General features: G+C 36.5%; 1 protein-coding gene across 1 annotated transcript; it reads left to right on the forward strand.

Annotated features, from left to right (window-relative positions):
- Positions 1-10020: 10020 nt before the first annotated feature.
- LOC131312371 (protopine O-dealkylase-like) lies at positions 10021-14439 on the forward strand. The gene is made up of 4 exons (XM_058340071.1): positions 10021-10344; positions 10646-10893; positions 11214-11538; positions 13871-14439. The coding sequence occupies exons 1-4, from the start codon at positions 10096-10098 to the stop codon at positions 14117-14119; spliced, it is 1071 nt and encodes a 356-aa protein (XP_058196054.1). The 5' UTR covers positions 10021-10095; the 3' UTR covers positions 14120-14439.
- Positions 14440-18171: the final 3732 nt, after the last annotated feature.

The raw sequence follows: 18171 nt of genomic DNA on the forward strand, positions 1-18171 counted from the left end.
AAAATCAACTCAACCTGATATCAGTAAGGATTTTTTTTGAATTTGTAGGGGTGAAACTAAGCAGCTAAGTAGTTTCGCCTCCATAAATTCAGAAAAAATCCTTACCGATATCGGATTGAGCTGATTTTTTACAGGACTCCATAAAAAATATTTTAAAATAATGGGCTGTTTGAATCTTTTTTGTGGGACCCAAGGTGAGCCCCACAATACTCATATGTACATGGTATGTACATTTCATATATACCCATAGCTTTATCGAAATTTTTATCTACTAAATTTTTTTTACTTTATCGATTCCTCTTGTCTTTACTCACTCATATTACATAAATGTTTGGTGTAAAACTAACAAATTAAAAAAATTGAATAAAAATAAAATCAAAAAATTATTCTGCATAAGCATAAGTAAATTTCTAATGTAAACACTTAGAATATATATATTTTTTAATCGATAGGACTACGATTTTATTGATAAAAAAATAACAGAAACATTAAATCAGGCACCAATCTTCTGAAGAGAAAAAGAAGCCACACTGGAGGCCTAAACTCCCACACCGAAAAGAAAAGACCTTGACCTCTTACGGCTCTTGAGCGATACTGTGGGCAACCCCATTACCGTTCTTCCTCACAAAACACACCTCTGCTCCTCTTACAGATTCCTTTTGGTTAACCTAGTCTTGATTTTTGGAAAATGACAGTCAAAGACGTGTTTTGATAATTAATATCCGTCAAAGACATGTTGAGAACATTTGTTAATATTGAAAATGTCCTTGACGGGTCTTAATTATCAAAACGTATCCTGAATTGTCATTTCCCCTTGATTTTATTTTACATCAGATATGAAATACAGAGTACAAGCCCGGAACACTACATTAATTATAAGAGTCTATAACCGAGCCTAATAGTTCAACTAATACAAGAAATAAACTCATTATAGGGTACAAAGAAAGAAAGAAAGGAAAAGCCCTCTAAGGGTTAAGAAAAGAACATCCACACGCAGGTGGAGAGACTTGAACTCTTGATGTATTAATGAGATGCAAGAATTTTGGCCAACTGAGCTAGTCCCAATTGGTTAACCTAGTTTTGATTTGTGGGGTAATTTTTATTTTTGGAATTTCGTAAATATTATGAAAGATCCCCACTAACTGACACGTGATTTTTACAATTATAATATTGACACATGATTGATGTTCTGTGTATCTGTAACTATCTTTTCTAGTCTAGACAATAAAGAAGAACCCAATTGTCGTGAATTTTAAAATTTTGAAATTATTGGATTGATTCTTTATTCAACATAGAATAACTATTCAAATCTACAAGATTCGATTCTCACTACCTAATTCCACTAGTAACAAATTAAAAATTAAAATTAATTTAAACCGTGGCATCACGTCGGTGAAAAGGCTTGAAAGAGAAAATATTGTTCCAATTAAGACTGTTCAGCGGATGAACCGAACCCCCTAATCTGTCCAATCTGCACCAAATCGAACCAAATTAAGGCATGCTACGGACGAATACGGATCTAAAATACTAATTCTGACGGATCCGAATCGGTTCCGCTTAATCCGCAATGTTCTTATTTCTCTTCCGAAGGTTATGGATGATGGTGAGTAATTTGAACAAAATTTCATAGGTAATAAAGTAATAAATATGTATTCTATGATATTTTTATATTTTATGTTGAAAATGTTAATAACCTTCTCTATTTTTTTGGTACATTAGAATCTGAATCAAGTTCATGTTCTAGTTCAGCTCCAAGTTTGAGTATTATTGACGTCTAATAGTTTATCTTTAAACTTTAGGGTGGATGAATGTAACTTAATTTTAAGTACTGTTGGTTTAGATTTTTTTGAATTTGTGGCGGACTTGAAGTTTTGAAGCTTTTATTTTCAAATTTTTGGTGTATATAAAAATAAATAAATTGCATGTTCAAATTCGCTGAAACCGTCCAAACCGCATCCAAACCGAACCAACCAAACAACACTACGGACGATTGACGAATGAAGAAAACGATAATCCGCCGTGAGCGGATCAGATTGAGAACCGGACCAATTTGCATTAACTGATCCTCGGGTAGCCCTAGTTCCGGGTAATGCAATTATAGAATGGAAATTCCCTCTAGTACCATTTGTATTAATTTTAACCCCATAGTTTACACTCCGTCTCAATTTGGTCCCTTTCGCTAATAGTGTGATTGGAACAGACGGAATTAACACAAAAAATTGTCATTTCTCTTGCCACAGGGACGAAGTTGAAAAGGAAAGTACGATACAAAGACAGAATATAGCCATTGAAAAACAAAACATGATATATATAAATTTAACTTAGTTGTTGCTTATCTAATTTCCTTTTTTTTTTTTGTAATATATAACAAAATGAAAATTTTAATTTTCTCATATTGTTTTCATTATTCAGTGAAATATTAATTGAGGTGAGAAATATAGTATGGAGGGTGTTTTTTTTGTTTTTTACAAAAACAAAAGTAAAAGATAAAATTTTACAAATAGTACTCCTTCTAGTTGCATGAAATCTCAATTTTGGCCATGAATTCCCTCTGTTCTGATCACGCCGTTAGTGAGAGGGACAAAATTGAGACCGAAAATTTCGAATGTAAACTATAGGGTTACAGTGACACAATTAGTACTAGAGAGACTAATAATATTGAGATTTTAAGCAAAATAGAGGGACTGTTTTTATATTTTCCCTTGATTGATCTTTTATTCCATGACACGTGTTTCGTTACTTTCGTAACATTGATTAAAAAATCTGAGTCGATACTTAAAGTAATCTCAAGGGAGAAAAGCATGCATGTTCATAATTGTAGGATTGATAATCCACTCGCGTATTCAAACCTTATCACCAAACAAGTACTATCCCGTCCCAAAATGTTTGTTCCGTTTGAAAAACGAGAACTTAAAAATATTGCATTTTCTTCAAGGAAAAATTCAATTTTTTTTTTTATAAATTAATAAAACGCATTGGTATCTAGTAAATTGTTGAAAAAAGTTTGGGAGTTTTCTTGGAAAAAATGTATCATCAGCTCGGCAGGACATACACCCTGTTAGATTTTTTAGAAGGTTCCAACTTAAAATCAATTGGCTAGATTACCTCTAGAATATATTAACCAAGCTTGGGTTCCAAGAAATCCAACATGGTATTAGAGTTAGGTCTTGGGTGGTCTCACCTCTCGTGGAAAAGTTTCTGTCATCTCTGTCGCTCAAGTCAATCGCTCAGCTCCTGTTCGGTCACCTCCACTTGCACCTGCATCGGGGCTGCACGTGAGAGGGAGTGTTTAACTTGTTTCACATCGCTCATTTGAGCCACTCAAGCTTGGTCAATATATTTTAGAGGTTACTCCACCTATAGCCAATTAATTTTAAGTTGAAACCCTCCAAAAAAATCTTATACACCCGATTGGGCACTTCACTCCTTGAGCTAACTTAACTATCAGAGGACATTTCTAGCCAGACACCACCAGTCGAAGTGTCATTGATTGGTCTGAATTAATAGGTAGCAACCCAAATTAAGTCCACCACGTGGCGGAACTGGAATTCTGAATTAGGTAGCAACCCATTTTTCTAGTTCCTTTTTAGCCCAAATTTGAGTAAGTATTAATTTGAGCAAAAGCTTCATTTGATATGAAGCACTCCAATATGTAAACCTAATTTAAGTTCAAATTTGAGTAAAAGCGTTATTATGACATGTTTGTAAATTTGGGAGGCAAAAAATAGCCTTGCAAAATTTGAGAAAAAAAACTCACGTCCGCCTTGGTTTGAGGAAAAAATTGAATAAGATTTAATTTGGTATTAGTTTGAGTCGAGGAGTGAAGTACTAGATTTTACGGAGGGGTTTACTCAATTTTTTGGTCTTGCTCGAGACGACGAAGAAGGAAATAACGTTAACCAGCACGGGAGGGACTTTTCCCTTATAAGGAATGACAAGAAACTCATACACTAGGCTAGAATCTAACTATAGTAAGTCAATAACCATCAAGTTTTCAACTCGAGATCGTGGTGACTTTGGAACACGAACCCGACTAGCTAAACCAGCTTCCAAGTTCGAACGAGAGTGTAGTATTCAACTCGAGTTCGGTCGAGGTGACTTTGGAACACGAACCCAATCAGCTGTGCCAACTTGCAAGTGCGCGCGATAGCGATTGTACTCGATAGTACTCTCATCCGATTGAAATTGTCGTTGATATTTTTTTGGGCTCGGCATTGAAATTGTCATTGATGACGATATGTTACCCAGAAAGTGGAGTTTATGGATTGTGGACCCCACAAACGGTATATTCCAGAGTACAGTCCCAATCAAACACGTGCTTCATTTAACCATATCGTACTAATTGAGCAAAGTCAAAAGCGTGTGCTGTGTGGAAAATTAATCTCCACTGCTAAATTGATCACGTTTATATTTCAATTATATAAAATGAAACAACCAATGTAACACGGAATCCATGAAAATAACACCCTTTTTTTTTTTTGTCAAAATGTCGGGAGAACTTACACAACTTTATAAATATCTAGACGGATCAAAGGGAAAGGAGACGTGGGGTATGAAGTATAAAACACCACAGCAGCAGGCCGGGCCGGCTCTGAGCCGAGTCCACAAGCAAAGCGACAGACTTAAGCCTCCTGAATTTTGGATCAAAATTAGGGCCAAGACAAGTATAGCTAGTTCATCTAGCACATATATAAAAAATAAGCTAGCTAGCCTAGCGGAAAAACTTAGTTCAATTTTTCAAGAGATACATGGTTTAAGTCTGAGGGGCCTCTTTTTTTCTTTCCCATATGTATATTTTTTCCCCCTCATAAGTTCGTCTTAGGCCCCGAGAATCTCAAAACCGGCTCTGCACAGTAGTCTGCATAATGTCTTCATAATTTGTTTTCAAAAATTAATAAATTTCTCTTTTTGCCGATATAAAAAGGAAAAAAAAAAAAAAACATTACATCGCGGATAGCGAAGTTTGGAGTCAAGACCTGCCCCTGATTGGGAGGGTCAAGGAAGCGAGCCCATTGGCGAAAATAACACCCACTTTTGAAGAAATAGTACTTAATCTAGCTGCTGATCGATCACAAGCTATAAATACCTAGTAGCTTGAATTATGGCTTGACTAACTAGTTTTGTCTATAATTGTAAGTGGCCAATTACGATGTTTTATGCATGTGATCCATCAATGAGTAGATTATTACTTTTTGATCCTTTCCGTTTCACGTACGGGACTGCATGAATCTTCCCTTGAATATATTGTTGCATGTGTTGTTATGATCACTTGCATGTGTGAGTTTTTAAGTAGCTTAATGCCTTTCACACTCTGGGATTTTATAAATAAACTTTGAAACTTGTCATTTAGTGCTTAAAATTACATAAAACATAGCTCTCAGGACACGCTGGAAGACAATTTTTGGAGTGCATGTACCGAAAAGTGAAGTAGTACAAGAATCATTTTGCTTTACGTAGTATATTTGGTTTGTTTGACACGAACTATTGATCTAGAGCAGTGAACGTGTTTGCGATAGCTATGGATATAGATATTCTACATTTTAGCTTTCGATTCTGCGGCAAATTCTAGATTATTTTCTAGATGCAGATATACTGTATATATGTCCACGATAACGATGAAATTCTGATTAAGGTATAGGAAAAGCTGATATTTTTTATTCCAAAAAGTTGAAAATTAATCAGCTTCTAGAGTATTTCTAATCTAAAAATTGACCAGAAAAGTACCAAAAAATCAGCTTCTCTAGAATCAAATTTTATACCCTATTTCAAATTCTAGGGATCCGCAGATTGTGGTTATCCAAATCTGTTGATAATAATTTTTGACAAACACTCACAATAAAGCTTTAAAGTTAAAATATCAAAATCTACTCAGAATTTTTCGTGAACCCAGTATTGATTAATTTGACCAACGAACTTTAAGGCTATTAAGCGAACCAAGTTACTCAAGTACGAACCAGTTTTTGCTAGTTGTAGATCAGTTTGTTGCGCAAGGAAATCATGTTTGTACAGTAGTAGAACATCGTTAAGTTTTTAAGCCAAGTTCGAAAAACTTGGTACTCTGTTTGTTAAGTTTTATGATGAATATATAATTAATTCAAGCTACTCAGAATCGACTTATATTCAATTTGATTCAAACTCATTTCAAATCAGCAATTGTCTCATAGACAGACTAGACCTTAAACATATTTTGGAAGCCTTTTAAGTTCAAACCATGCTTGAACAATACTTTGTCCGGCTTGTTTATCACTTGTAACAAACTCAGTACTACAAGATAGGAAGAAAAATAAAAATAAAATATAATGAATGTTTTTTCAATTGAATTCAAGATTAATTTGTTGGGCTGCTTTGGGGCTTTAACCTTGTTTTGGTTCTTGGCTGTTTTCGGTTTTTGGAGTTCTTGGCTGTTTTCAGTTTTTAGTGTTCGATTTGGCGTCTTGCTTGTCTTTAGGTTTTGGGTGGCTTTCTGCCGACTTGCCCTTAATTCTTTAAATCTTTGTAATTCTTTATAAAAATTAATAAGAAAATACCTAGAAAAGGTGCAGACTGCCAAGATTATCCGAGTCCATCAAGGCTCATCCACCACAAGATTAGCCGTACTCGACACTGACTCAAGCCCAACGTAAGAGTTTAACTTTAATTATCTGTCTGGTTTTTTTTTTTCCTCGGCAAAAGAAAATTTTCTTTTATTAATCTTGTGAAAGGGATACAAAAGTTAAAGGGACATGGACAAATAAAAGCAACTCGAGACCCGACCAAAAACACTGGCAAGACACCACCAGAGAAAAAGAAGCACCACAAAACACAGCTGCACCAACGAAAAACTATCCGCTCAGCCCCTGCAACTTATCGGTCTGTTTTTCACATGGTATGTGTTGGCATTTACAAAACAGTCGTATTCTTATTTTTTCTTATCTTATTATGTAAAGTCCCTTTAGGGGGCCTGCATTATTAATGCATGAACTTATTGTCTGTAGCAATCAAATGAAGACTATTCTTTACCCACCTTTCTTTTTTATAACTTAGGTGTCCGGACAATTCTAATCGCACCAGCCTCGACTAATTTTCGGAGCCTAACCCTATCGTCTACTTGCAGAGAGCCAATTAAAGCGAAGCAAAACTCTGTATGGATTGACTCCGGAGGAATTGGTAGCATCTGATTAGAGGTTTCGATTATGAAACCTTAGGAGATAACCAACTCCTAACTCATAGGCCCTAACCACTAGGTCAGCCCGTTGAGATTAGTTTACCCACCTTTAATTCGTAACCTAACTGCTTGAGTTTGGTAGAGAGAGAGAGAGAGAGAGAGAGAGAGAGAGAGAGAGAGAGAGAGAGAGAGAGAGAGAGAGAGAGAGAGAGCCACCTTTAATTCGTAACCTAACTGCTTGAGTTTGGTAGAGAGAGAGAGAGAGAGAGAGAGAGAGAGAGAGAGAGAGAGAGAGCCACCTTTAATTCGTAACCTAACTGCTTGAGTTTGGTAGAGAGAGAGAGAGAGAGAGAGAGAGAGAGAGAGAGAGGGAGGGAGGTATTTGTTCAAGCAAGTCAATGAGGATCTCTCTTTCTACTTGAAGATTATCGTCTCCAACACTTTATTGGGTTGGTCCTTAATTAGATTCCCATGCATATTCATAAATGGGAAGCTAGCTCGTCAAGCTCGTGCAGCGGGGAAGACCACAACAAGAAGGAGTGATCAGATATGTGCTCAAAAATTTAACCACGCATATGAATCATATGATAGCTAGTTAATTAGCTCAACCATTTAAATTTAACAATAAATACAACGTTTTAATTTACACCAAGATTTAGTATATATCCACACATAATTATGGTTTACTTTTAGATACTGATATACCAAGTGTCACTGATGACATCGCGGTTAGTTCCGCCTTTATGTAAACAAAAGCTGAGGGCCAGTAGTTGCTCCAGTCCAAAAAGGGATTCCCCTTGTAGCCAAAGATGTAGAAGGGGACAACACCCGTTTGGCTCAACAATGGGTCGAGCGTGTATCCTTGCGATCAACCTTGGATAACATGCAAAAAGCTAACTTCGAGAGATCTTGACCAAGGTTGTGAAACAAAAAGCTAGTTCTGCCTTAATCAATATTCGGGGAGAACACCAGTTTCAACACCACTTTAGCATGGGAAAAGTTGCTAAAGAGCTCACTAAAAAAAAACCTCTAAATTGAAAATGTGCACTACACAGCTCTGAATGGAATAATCACATACATCCAAGGAGAACAATAAGATAGTAAAATTGTGTAGACTGCAACCTTCGAATTTATCAATATCATAATTCTAGCTTCTGAGCAGTACTACGTACTTTTCTTGTAACTGGTCTATTATTAAATCAATGAAACTTATAACACCGTTGAAGACTTGAAAAGTGCTATTGAATCGCACCGAAGTTCTTGTAACTGGTCTATTATTAAATTAATGAAACTTATAACACCGTTGAAGACTTGCAAAGTGCTATTGAATCGCACCGAAGCCATCAGATTAGACTGCGTTCTTTTAAATTTATAAGTCTGAAATTTATTTTGGTATTTTTTTTATTTTTCATATCTTTTTGTTTAGTTTTGCGTCGTAATTTTTGGGGTTAATCGTTTGTCTCGATGAGACAAATTAGAAAAGTATAAAAATATGGACCGATGTTGAAAAAATTCAAATAAGATGACACGTTAAACAAATGAGACAGTTGTTTGATGTTTTTTTAAATTCGTCTTTAGGAGTGAACTTTTTTTTTTCCGGTCATAATTTTGTACTTTTTAGACTCTTCTCGTCGAGACGAATGATTAATTCAAAAAATATCGCTCAAATCTAACAAAAATTCAAAAAAACGAACAAAACACACAAAACGAAAAAAAATAAAAATTATGTTTAAATGAAGCCTAAATAAAACTTTTTTTTTTTGGGTAAATTAGCCTAAATAAAACTTGTAACACCGTTGAAGACTCATGTAACACCGTTGAAGACTCAAAAGTGCTATTGAATCGCACCAGAGCCACCGTTGCCCATTTTACCATATGGCTTATCAAAGTGCGGACAATCTTGCTCACCTTCCCTTCGATGTACCCATTTCGAATTTATAAAAGTTTCGTTTGCTGAGAAAAACCTTGCTCAGCCTTGGAGCTGAGCAAGATGAAGAACTGGTGGTCACGTACGACATCCTAGAAGCCACATGGCCGATTATTAGGGAAGACTTCCTGGAGTTTGGACACCTCCAGGCGTTAACCCCATTCCAAAAACCGATATAAGTATTTATTTTTTAAGAAGACTATTTCAAGCTCAAAAATCATGTGTTTACACAAATAATTTTCCTACCACTATAGATCTTGTTTGATAGATCTCATTGAAATCTTTTAAACGGTGGAAAAAAAAATTGAAAATTTATTTTTTATTTCTTTATTTTTAAATTTGAAAATGTAAAATAAGCTGCTTATTTTTTATGAGGATTTTTGGAACGGGGCCTAGTCCTTTTCTCTTTGTTTTATTTCCATGATGTTTTTCTTTTATGATATTTACGGACTCGAAAGTTCCCAAAAAAAGAAAAGAAGAAACTTATAAAGTTGAGCTATAGTACCAATGAAAGAAGCCCCTGCGGTTGTTCGGCTGAACTCGTTGGCTCTGCGCTCTATTGGGTCGGATCGTTTTGAATTCATAATATTTAGTGTAGAAACTTACAACAATTTATTAAACAATTCATCGAAATGCATAGAAGCTTAAAAGATTAACATAAAATTTCAGAAAATTTGCTTCAAAACTCCTGAATATAAAAACTCATGGCTCTCAAATGTTGTGGATTCAAGGTTAATGTTATGAATTTATGTGCAAATGCTACGGATTTTTACGAAAAATGGTTATGAAATCAAGGTGAATGTTATGAATTCGATGTAAAATTTTACGAATTGAAGGTGGTCAATTGAGGGGTCCATGTATATCGTACACATCCAAATCAGAGTATTAATTGTAGCATTCCCCATAAATCTGAATAGGTGAAACAAAGTTAGATATCACTTTTTGCTAAAAATATGTTTTAACACTTAATTTTGCCTCTATAAATACCTAAACTATGTGCTTCTCTTAGGCACACTTCTAAGCAATGGAATCACCAAAAGCACTGGGCTTAGGGAGTTCACTGATGAGTGTTCAGGAGCTTGCCAAAGAGCCCATGCTTGCCATCCCACAACCCTACATCCGTTCTGAAGAAGAAGAACCTTCAATTCCCTCCCATGGATCTGATTCCCTGCAAACAATACCTGTTATCGACATGAATCAATTAGTATTTGGCCAAACAGATCTTGAACTAGAGAATTTGCACTCTCTATGCAAAGAATGGGGCATATTTCAGGTTTTTTCTCCACCACATATTGATACTTAATTTTCCGAAGCAAGTTGTATAAGTATCAGTATCAGAATACGTATTTGTATCTCTGAACCGGTTATGTATAAGGGTTTATCGGTTAGTACAGTATGTTTGTTACCAAAAATTGGCTCCAAAATCTCGACGGTAATTAACACATATGTATGTACCACTTCTATATACTTGAAGTATATTTGTAGATGTAATAAGATGAGTGTGTGCATGAAAGGAAGAGATGTATATAGCTTAACATAATTATTGATGTGGTGATGATGATGTCAATATGCAGTTGGTGAACCATGGAGTTGAATCTTCAGTGGTGGAGAAACTGAGAAATGAAATTCAAGGATTCTACAAGCTCCCTTTGGAAGAGAAAATGAGATACAAGAGAAAGGAAGGTGATGTTGAAGGGTATGGACAAACCATAATCATGCATGAAAATCAAACAGTTGACTGGGCCGATAGATTTTACATAATCACCAACCCTGTCCATAGAAGGAAGGATCACCTACTCCCAGAGCTCCCTTCATCACTTAGGTCCTCTCTCTCTGTGTGTGTGTGTGTGTTGTGGAAGCTTTATATGTTATAGGCTTGCAAAAGGAATCAAGCTACTCGAGTTCAACTCATATTTGGCTCATTAGAAACTTGTTAAAGATGCAATCCTAACCTGATTACCTATTTCGCTTCAGATAAACAAGTCAAACTTAACACAACTTTAAGTTCATCAAGTTCTAATGTCAAGTCAAACTTAAATAGCTCTACTCAAATTAACTTGTTTAATAATTAGGATTATGTATATATATATATATATATAGATCTTTAATTTCTTTAAAATCTGGTTTTGTTTTTCCATGCAGGGAAAGCATGGAGTCTTACATCTCAGAGCTGCAAAAGCTTGCGATGACGCTTTTAGGTTTGATGGCGAAGGCTCTGAAGATAGAGGAGAGAGAGATAGAGGAGATTTGTGATGATGGGATGCAAGCAGTGAGGATGACATACTACCCTCCATGTCCGCAGCCCGAAAAGGTGATGGGCCTTACGGCCCATTCGGACGCTACCGTCATCACCATACTTCTCCAAGTCAATGGCGTCCAAGGGTTCCAAGTTAAAAGAGATGGGATTTGGATTCCTGTCAATGTCCTCCCAGATGCCTTTGTTGTCAATGTGGGAGATGTCCTTGAGGTTTGCCACATGCTCTCCCTGTTCTGTTCCACAAAAATAATATACATCGAAATTAGTACCGGATCAAGTACATAATCTAAACGGTCGTTTTGAAAGCAAAACATATAAGAAAACGAGCATCGGTTTGAGCCTCCAAAGATAAAAGGTACATGAACAACTATTTGATCTGGTTTATTTGATCATCGGAGATTTTATGAGTCCCCTTCAGGTAAGGACGTCCTTAATTTAAATAAAATGCGGACGTCTCATTTTCTCATCTTTCCTGATCAAATTTCAATGATCCGAGCCGCTCAATGTGTTCAGAACGTAATTTTAAAGGTACCTTTTAGAAATTAGCAAAAAAAAAGATTGGAAAGAGCTTGGTTAATTTGAGCAGTTTTTATTTGAACCGTTTGATAAAATACAAACAAATATTGCTTAGATCAAGTCATTTCCAGTCTTTCTTTTTTTTTTTGCTAATTTTCTGCAAGTACCCTTAAAATCATGTTCTGAATATATTGAACCCTTGGATCATCGCAAATTGGTCGGGAAAGGGACGTCCTTAACTAAATACGATAACGGTGTCCTTACTTGAAGTTTTGTGGGGATTCTATATATGAATCTATGACGTAAAAGTCCGTTATACTTTAGTGAGGAAGTGATGAAGGGCTTTGGTAGGTAGACTAGATTGTGCACGATTTTTTTGCAAAATTTGCGACCATCGTATTTGAGTATCCTCACCATTAGTTAGGCCCACTTACTGCTTACGGTCCATTTGTTGTTGGAAAAATGACGGCTTAGGACGTTTGATAATTAATACCCGCCAAAGACATTTTCAGCATTAGCAAATATTCTTAGCTTGTCCTTGACGGCTATTAATTATCAAAACACGTCATGAGCCATCATTTTCCCTTTTTTGTTTAATTTTAAGAGTGGTAAAGTTCAGGAAAGAGAAAATAGGAAACTGTTCATGATAACAAGTCAACAGTCCAGAATTTTTTCTTGGAAGGCCAAATCTTTTTTTGGAAGAGTTTCTTTAAATCTGGATCATTCATTCGTTTTCCTAAAGGGTTTCATGGTCCAACTGTCCAAATTTCTATCTTTTCTGTTTTAAGAAAGATTCATACTTGGGAAAAATCACAATTAGGGCTGTCAGATGGGTGAGTTTGGATAGGTTGTAAATGCCTTCGATGCTGTTTGATGGTCATTAACTTATTTATGACCTGATTAGCTAGATAACTACTATTGATATTTAAGCGCTGACCCTTTTATTTAAAGTAATAAAAACATAACCGTTCAGTAACCTAATTACATATCTATATTTACATTTAAATATCGAATATATATTATATGAAAAAGGTGTGATGTTGCAAACTATTATTTTCATATTTTTGCTTGTCTTTTCTGATTTTTTTTGTCAGATTTGTGTCAATTTTTTTTGAATTAATCATTCATATCTTGACATGAATTTGTAAAATATTTAAAAAATTGGAAATAAAGAGAAAAAAATTAAGAAAATAATTTTAAACTATTTTCATCTTTAGTAGTGTACTCTATGTTGCTTTTGATCGTAAATTTTTACTTTTTAAACTACTTTCGTCGAGAAGAATGATCAATTCAAAAAAATTACGTGAATCTAACAAAGATTTAGAGGGGAAAAAACGAAGAAAATACCAAGACAGTATTTTAGGAAGTACATGGCCTAAATGGTTGGATTAACACTACTCATATGAAAAAAACTACGTATCATTTAAAATTTTTTTTTTATGGTTAACTATCATGATTCGAAAATTGTAGCTAGGTACCTAATAGCAAAATTACGCCCGGTTCGGCTAAATAAGCCAATTGTTTTTTTTTTTTTTTTGTCTTTATTCAATTTTTTTTCGCATTTGTTAGTTTTTCGTCAATTTTTTTTTGGAGATTATTGCATCATCATGATGAGAGGAATCTAAAAAGTAAAAAATTATGATCGAAATCCATTTTTTTAATAAAGACGAAAAAATTGGCTTATTTTTGTTTTTATTCAAAAAAAAAAAGTTTTGATTGTAATTTTTGTTTTAGATTCCTCTTGTCATAACGATACAATAATCCCAAAAAAATTGACAAAAAACTAACAAATACGAAAAAATTTGAATAAGAACAAAAAAATAAGCCAGTTGACTTATTTAGCCGAATGAGATCATACATGTTCCTCCATCTTTGCCTGCATGTAACCTACGTGTGTGTGTGTATATATATACACACACGTATGGTTTGTGTGGATACCGATACTATGTTTAATTTCTATAATATGTATAGAACTATCATTTTGTACTCTTTGTCCTCTTTCCATTGTTATCTTGCGATTTTGCAGATATTCAGCAATGGTCTCTACAAGAGCATTGAGCACAGGGCAACTGTGAACTCGGAGAAGGAGAGAATATCCGTTGCTATGTTTTTCAATCCAAAGTTCCAGTCGGAGGTTGGACCATCACCCACCCTTTTGAACCCGCAAAACCCTCCACTGTTCAAAAGGGTTGGAATGGAAAAATATGTCAAGGATTTCTTTTCTCGTAAGCTCGACGGGAAATCGTTCTTAGAGCAAATGAGGAGATCGAGCTGAAAAATGGAGCTGACAACACTACTATGTGATCGATCATGGTTACCAGTTGCAGTTGGAGTACTACTTGTCTAAAAATAAAGGACAAAATAAAATCCTGGTGCATGTGCTTTTGATCATGTCATGTAAATAAAGTATCGTACGTAAGTCCTTCCTATTCGTTTGAATAAAGGAGCTGTCGGATTCGGATTTCGATCCAATTCGGTTCATTGATAGGCCTACTGCGGGGTGGTCCAAGTAAAGTCGGAGTACTTTGTAATTTGCTCGATCATCGGTAGTGATGCTACTGTTTAATTCATGTAAATATAATGTGACAATGTAAACCTGCAGATTGCTCTGGGATATTCTCCTATATCGAATTAGGAGGTGTTCTATCATCTATGAGCTGCCTTATCTCTCTCTCTCTCTCTCTCTCTCTCTCTCTCTCTCTGCTAAGTAAAACCAAGACCAAAGGAAAAGAAGGAAAACAAAACTCTCAACAGAATACTCTTAGGATCTCGGGACTCGATGGCGGCACAAGTTAGTTCAGGGATTACATGAACGGCTCAGATTTACTGTGCAGTGCATTGCCCATTTTCTTTGCACCGAGCGTTTCTCTCCATATATAGACCCAGAAGATTATTACCGCATAGCCTAGCTAGGCAGCGAACTCATGAAGAACCCGATTATTACTCTGTCTCGGCAAGAAGGAAAAGGACCGAGAGAGTGTATTTAAAAAAATACCTTTCATATATATCTTTAACCCCAAGGACTTGGCCAATTAAGTGGTCTTGGTCTGAGACTTAAAGGTTTTATATTTTGTTCTCTCATGAGGTCAGGTTCGATATTTCTTTTTACTAACAATTCTTGGGGCCATTTCACCTTCACGCATAAGTGTGTAAAGTGGATGTGAGAAAGGCTGTGGAAATTTGTCCGAGGTGGCAGAATGTATTAAAATATCAGAGTTGCCTACAATAACCTTTAATAGTAGAAGAAATTAATTGCAGAAGTAGAAGAAGAGTTAAATACTCTTAGTCGAGCATAAATATATTTACGCTAAATAGGTTAGAAATATTGACAAAAGTAAAGCAATAATAAAAAGGAAAACTATATCTTAAAACGTTAAGTATATTATTATAGAAAAAAGGTAATTACATATACTATACACACGCGTAGAAGAGGAAGAAATTATATTTACGGCTTTAACAATAAATTTCCTATTTCCAATATATCAAATACAATTAGATTTGTAGGAGGACCCCACTTCAATCCATAATTAATTTTTTTAACGTGTTTAAAGCATAATATGTAGCAGTAACATATACTTGAAGACTGCTTTGTAATTAGAAAAAAACCCAGACTGAAACAAATATGAAAGGGTAAATTTCTTATATATCCCTTCAACTTTACTTCAAATTCATCTTTAGTCATTCTATTCATGACTAGTTTCAATGTCACCCCTTCGTGGACTTCCATCTACCTTTTGGGTAAGGGTAATCATCGGGCCGGGCGGGCTGGCGCTGCCCAAGTCCGCCCACGGGCAGGGCTGACCGGGCTTTTTCTTTTTGGCGGGCCGGGCTACCTACCATAAATTAAATCCCAAGCCCGGCCCACGGGCTAGCCCAATTGGCGGGCCGGCGGGCCAACGAACGGGCTTAAATTTCCTTAGGCAAAACTAAACCAAGGGAAAAAAGAAAGGGTTTTGTGGGATTTTAGGCTAATAGGCGGGCCCGTTGGGGGGCTATTGGGCGGGTACCATGGGCGGGCTCACAGGCCAGGCCGAGTAAAAATTCATAGGTCCGAGCCTGCCCATTACAAACTACGGGCCGGGCTAGCCCGCCCGTTTTACGGGCTCGGGCCTTCGGGCTAAATGATGACCCTTACTTTTGGGTGGAAAAATTAAGACTAAAGTGAAATTCGAAGTAAAGTCAAAGGTACATATCAATAGTTTACCTTAAGAATGAAATTGGAACATTTAATTAACATAAGTAGGGGTGTGCAAAAAAACCGAGACCCAACGAACCCGACCCGACCCGAAGGGTTTCGGGCAGGGCCGAACATGTGGTTCGGTCGGGTACGGGTACATGTTTCCAAAAAAATCAGTTTTCGGTTCGGGGCTCGGGGGGACTGTTTTTTCTTACCCGACCCGACCCGACCAACCAGACAAAAAAGGTAACGAATTCATATAGTTTACTTCGGTTTTGGGCGGACCCGACCCGACCCGACCAAAAAAATCGGTTACATGGCCGGGTATCCCTCCTCCTTCGGTTCGGGTCCAAAAAAAGCGATAACCGACCAGTCGGGGTCGGGGCCGAACCCGACCCGTTCGACCCGTGCACACCCCTAAACATAAGTAAAGACAAAGAACGAAATTGAAACATTTAAAATAAGTAAAGACCAAATTGAAACATACATATAACTATGAGGATGAAATTGAGATTTTTAAAAATATAATGACCAAATTAAAACCTACCCATAAACTGGATAACTTTTCACTTTTAGTCCACTTAAACACAATTTCCCCATTTGATTATTGATATGAATTCATTCAATGCGTCTGAACCACAGTCCAAAAAAAATACTTACAGATATCCGTTGGAGCTGATTTTTCACAAGATCCCATAAAAAATTATTTTAAAATTTATGGGTATTTTTCTGTATTTTTGTGGGACCCAAAGTAGGCCCCACATCTAATGGGCTAAAAGTATTTTAAGGTTTTTCTCATCACTTCCTTTGGAATTGGACACCTAAAAATTATTCAATGTCCTTGGGCCACAACCACGCAATTACCCAAATTCTTCTACTTCATATTTGTATAGTTTTTGCCACAAAATCATATAATTATATGATAGAAAAGAGTTTGGGTCACGCCACTAGTCCAAGGGCTCTTGGATACCAACCTGAACCAGGAGAGAATTGAAAATTGATTATTTTCGTCTCTTAGGGGCTGTTCGGCTAAAAATTAAGCCAGCTTTCATGCCAAAATCGGCTAAAAAAGCCACACTGCTTCAGCTAAAAATAGCCAACCTCAAAAAGCCACACTAAAAACGAAATAGAGCATCTTACGTAGGCCCCCTGCAGAAGGGAAAATTACCAAAATATCTTGGCAAAAGTTCTTATTTGGGCTTCCTCTAACCCTATCCTTTTCTCCTCCTCACCGACTCTCCATAGAACCCACATCTCCTCCACCTAACAATTCCTTCGTCCATCTCCAAATCCCGTCAGACGCAGGAAATTCCCCTCAGGCATCACCCCCCTTCCGATCCTCCTCACCAACAACTTCGGCATCACCCCCCTCCGATCGCGAACCCTACACAGCAGCAAGAACTTCCACGTCCTTCTAGTTTTTCGGAGGCAGATCATATTCGTCCAACCTACATCCCCTCTCTTTAACACACGACAGTGAGTTCTCAAACTCTCGTCCAAGTTGATGTATGTAATGTTTGTGCTTGTTTGTATTTCTGTAAGGATGATGATATGTGAAACTTCGTTTGTCGCATACACGTTGATGTGTGTATGGAAATTGGTTTGGTGTATGCACCAAGTGGGGAGTGGGATTGGTGGGTTTCTTTTCTTTCTTTTCTTTTTTTTTCACGGGTAGGTGGTGTTGTGCGGAAGCCGAACAAATAGACGGTGATTATGAATATTCGAATCAAAGAAAAATAGATGAGTGAAGCAAACCAAACTAATCAAACCAGACGTGAGAGAAGGAGAGAGAAATCAAACAAAAGGAGAGAGAGACACACAGATATACGTGGTTCGGTCTTACTTTGGGATGTAAGCCTAGTCCACGGGCAGTCGATCGATGGCTTCACTAATCAAATACGAATGCTCAAAGAGCTACAAAGAAGAAGTCTGCAGAACTCTCCTACCAAAAGCCAAAACAAGAAGGCAACTCTCTCAAATCCTAATCAAATACCTAATATTTGCTCTCATACCAATAAAGAGGCATAACAAGTGTATTTATACCCAAAGATATAAGTTGCCTAACAAGTCCTAACCATATAGGGCTTTGAAGCCCCCAAAAAAAACCCTAGAAACGAACTCCAAATGCGCAGATCCGTGTGCCCGTTGGT

This window comes from Rhododendron vialii, chromosome 13a (genome assembly GCF_030253575.1).
Source record: "Rhododendron vialii isolate Sample 1 chromosome 13a, ASM3025357v1".
NCBI classification, from domain to species: Eukaryota; Viridiplantae; Streptophyta; class Magnoliopsida; order Ericales; family Ericaceae; genus Rhododendron; species Rhododendron vialii.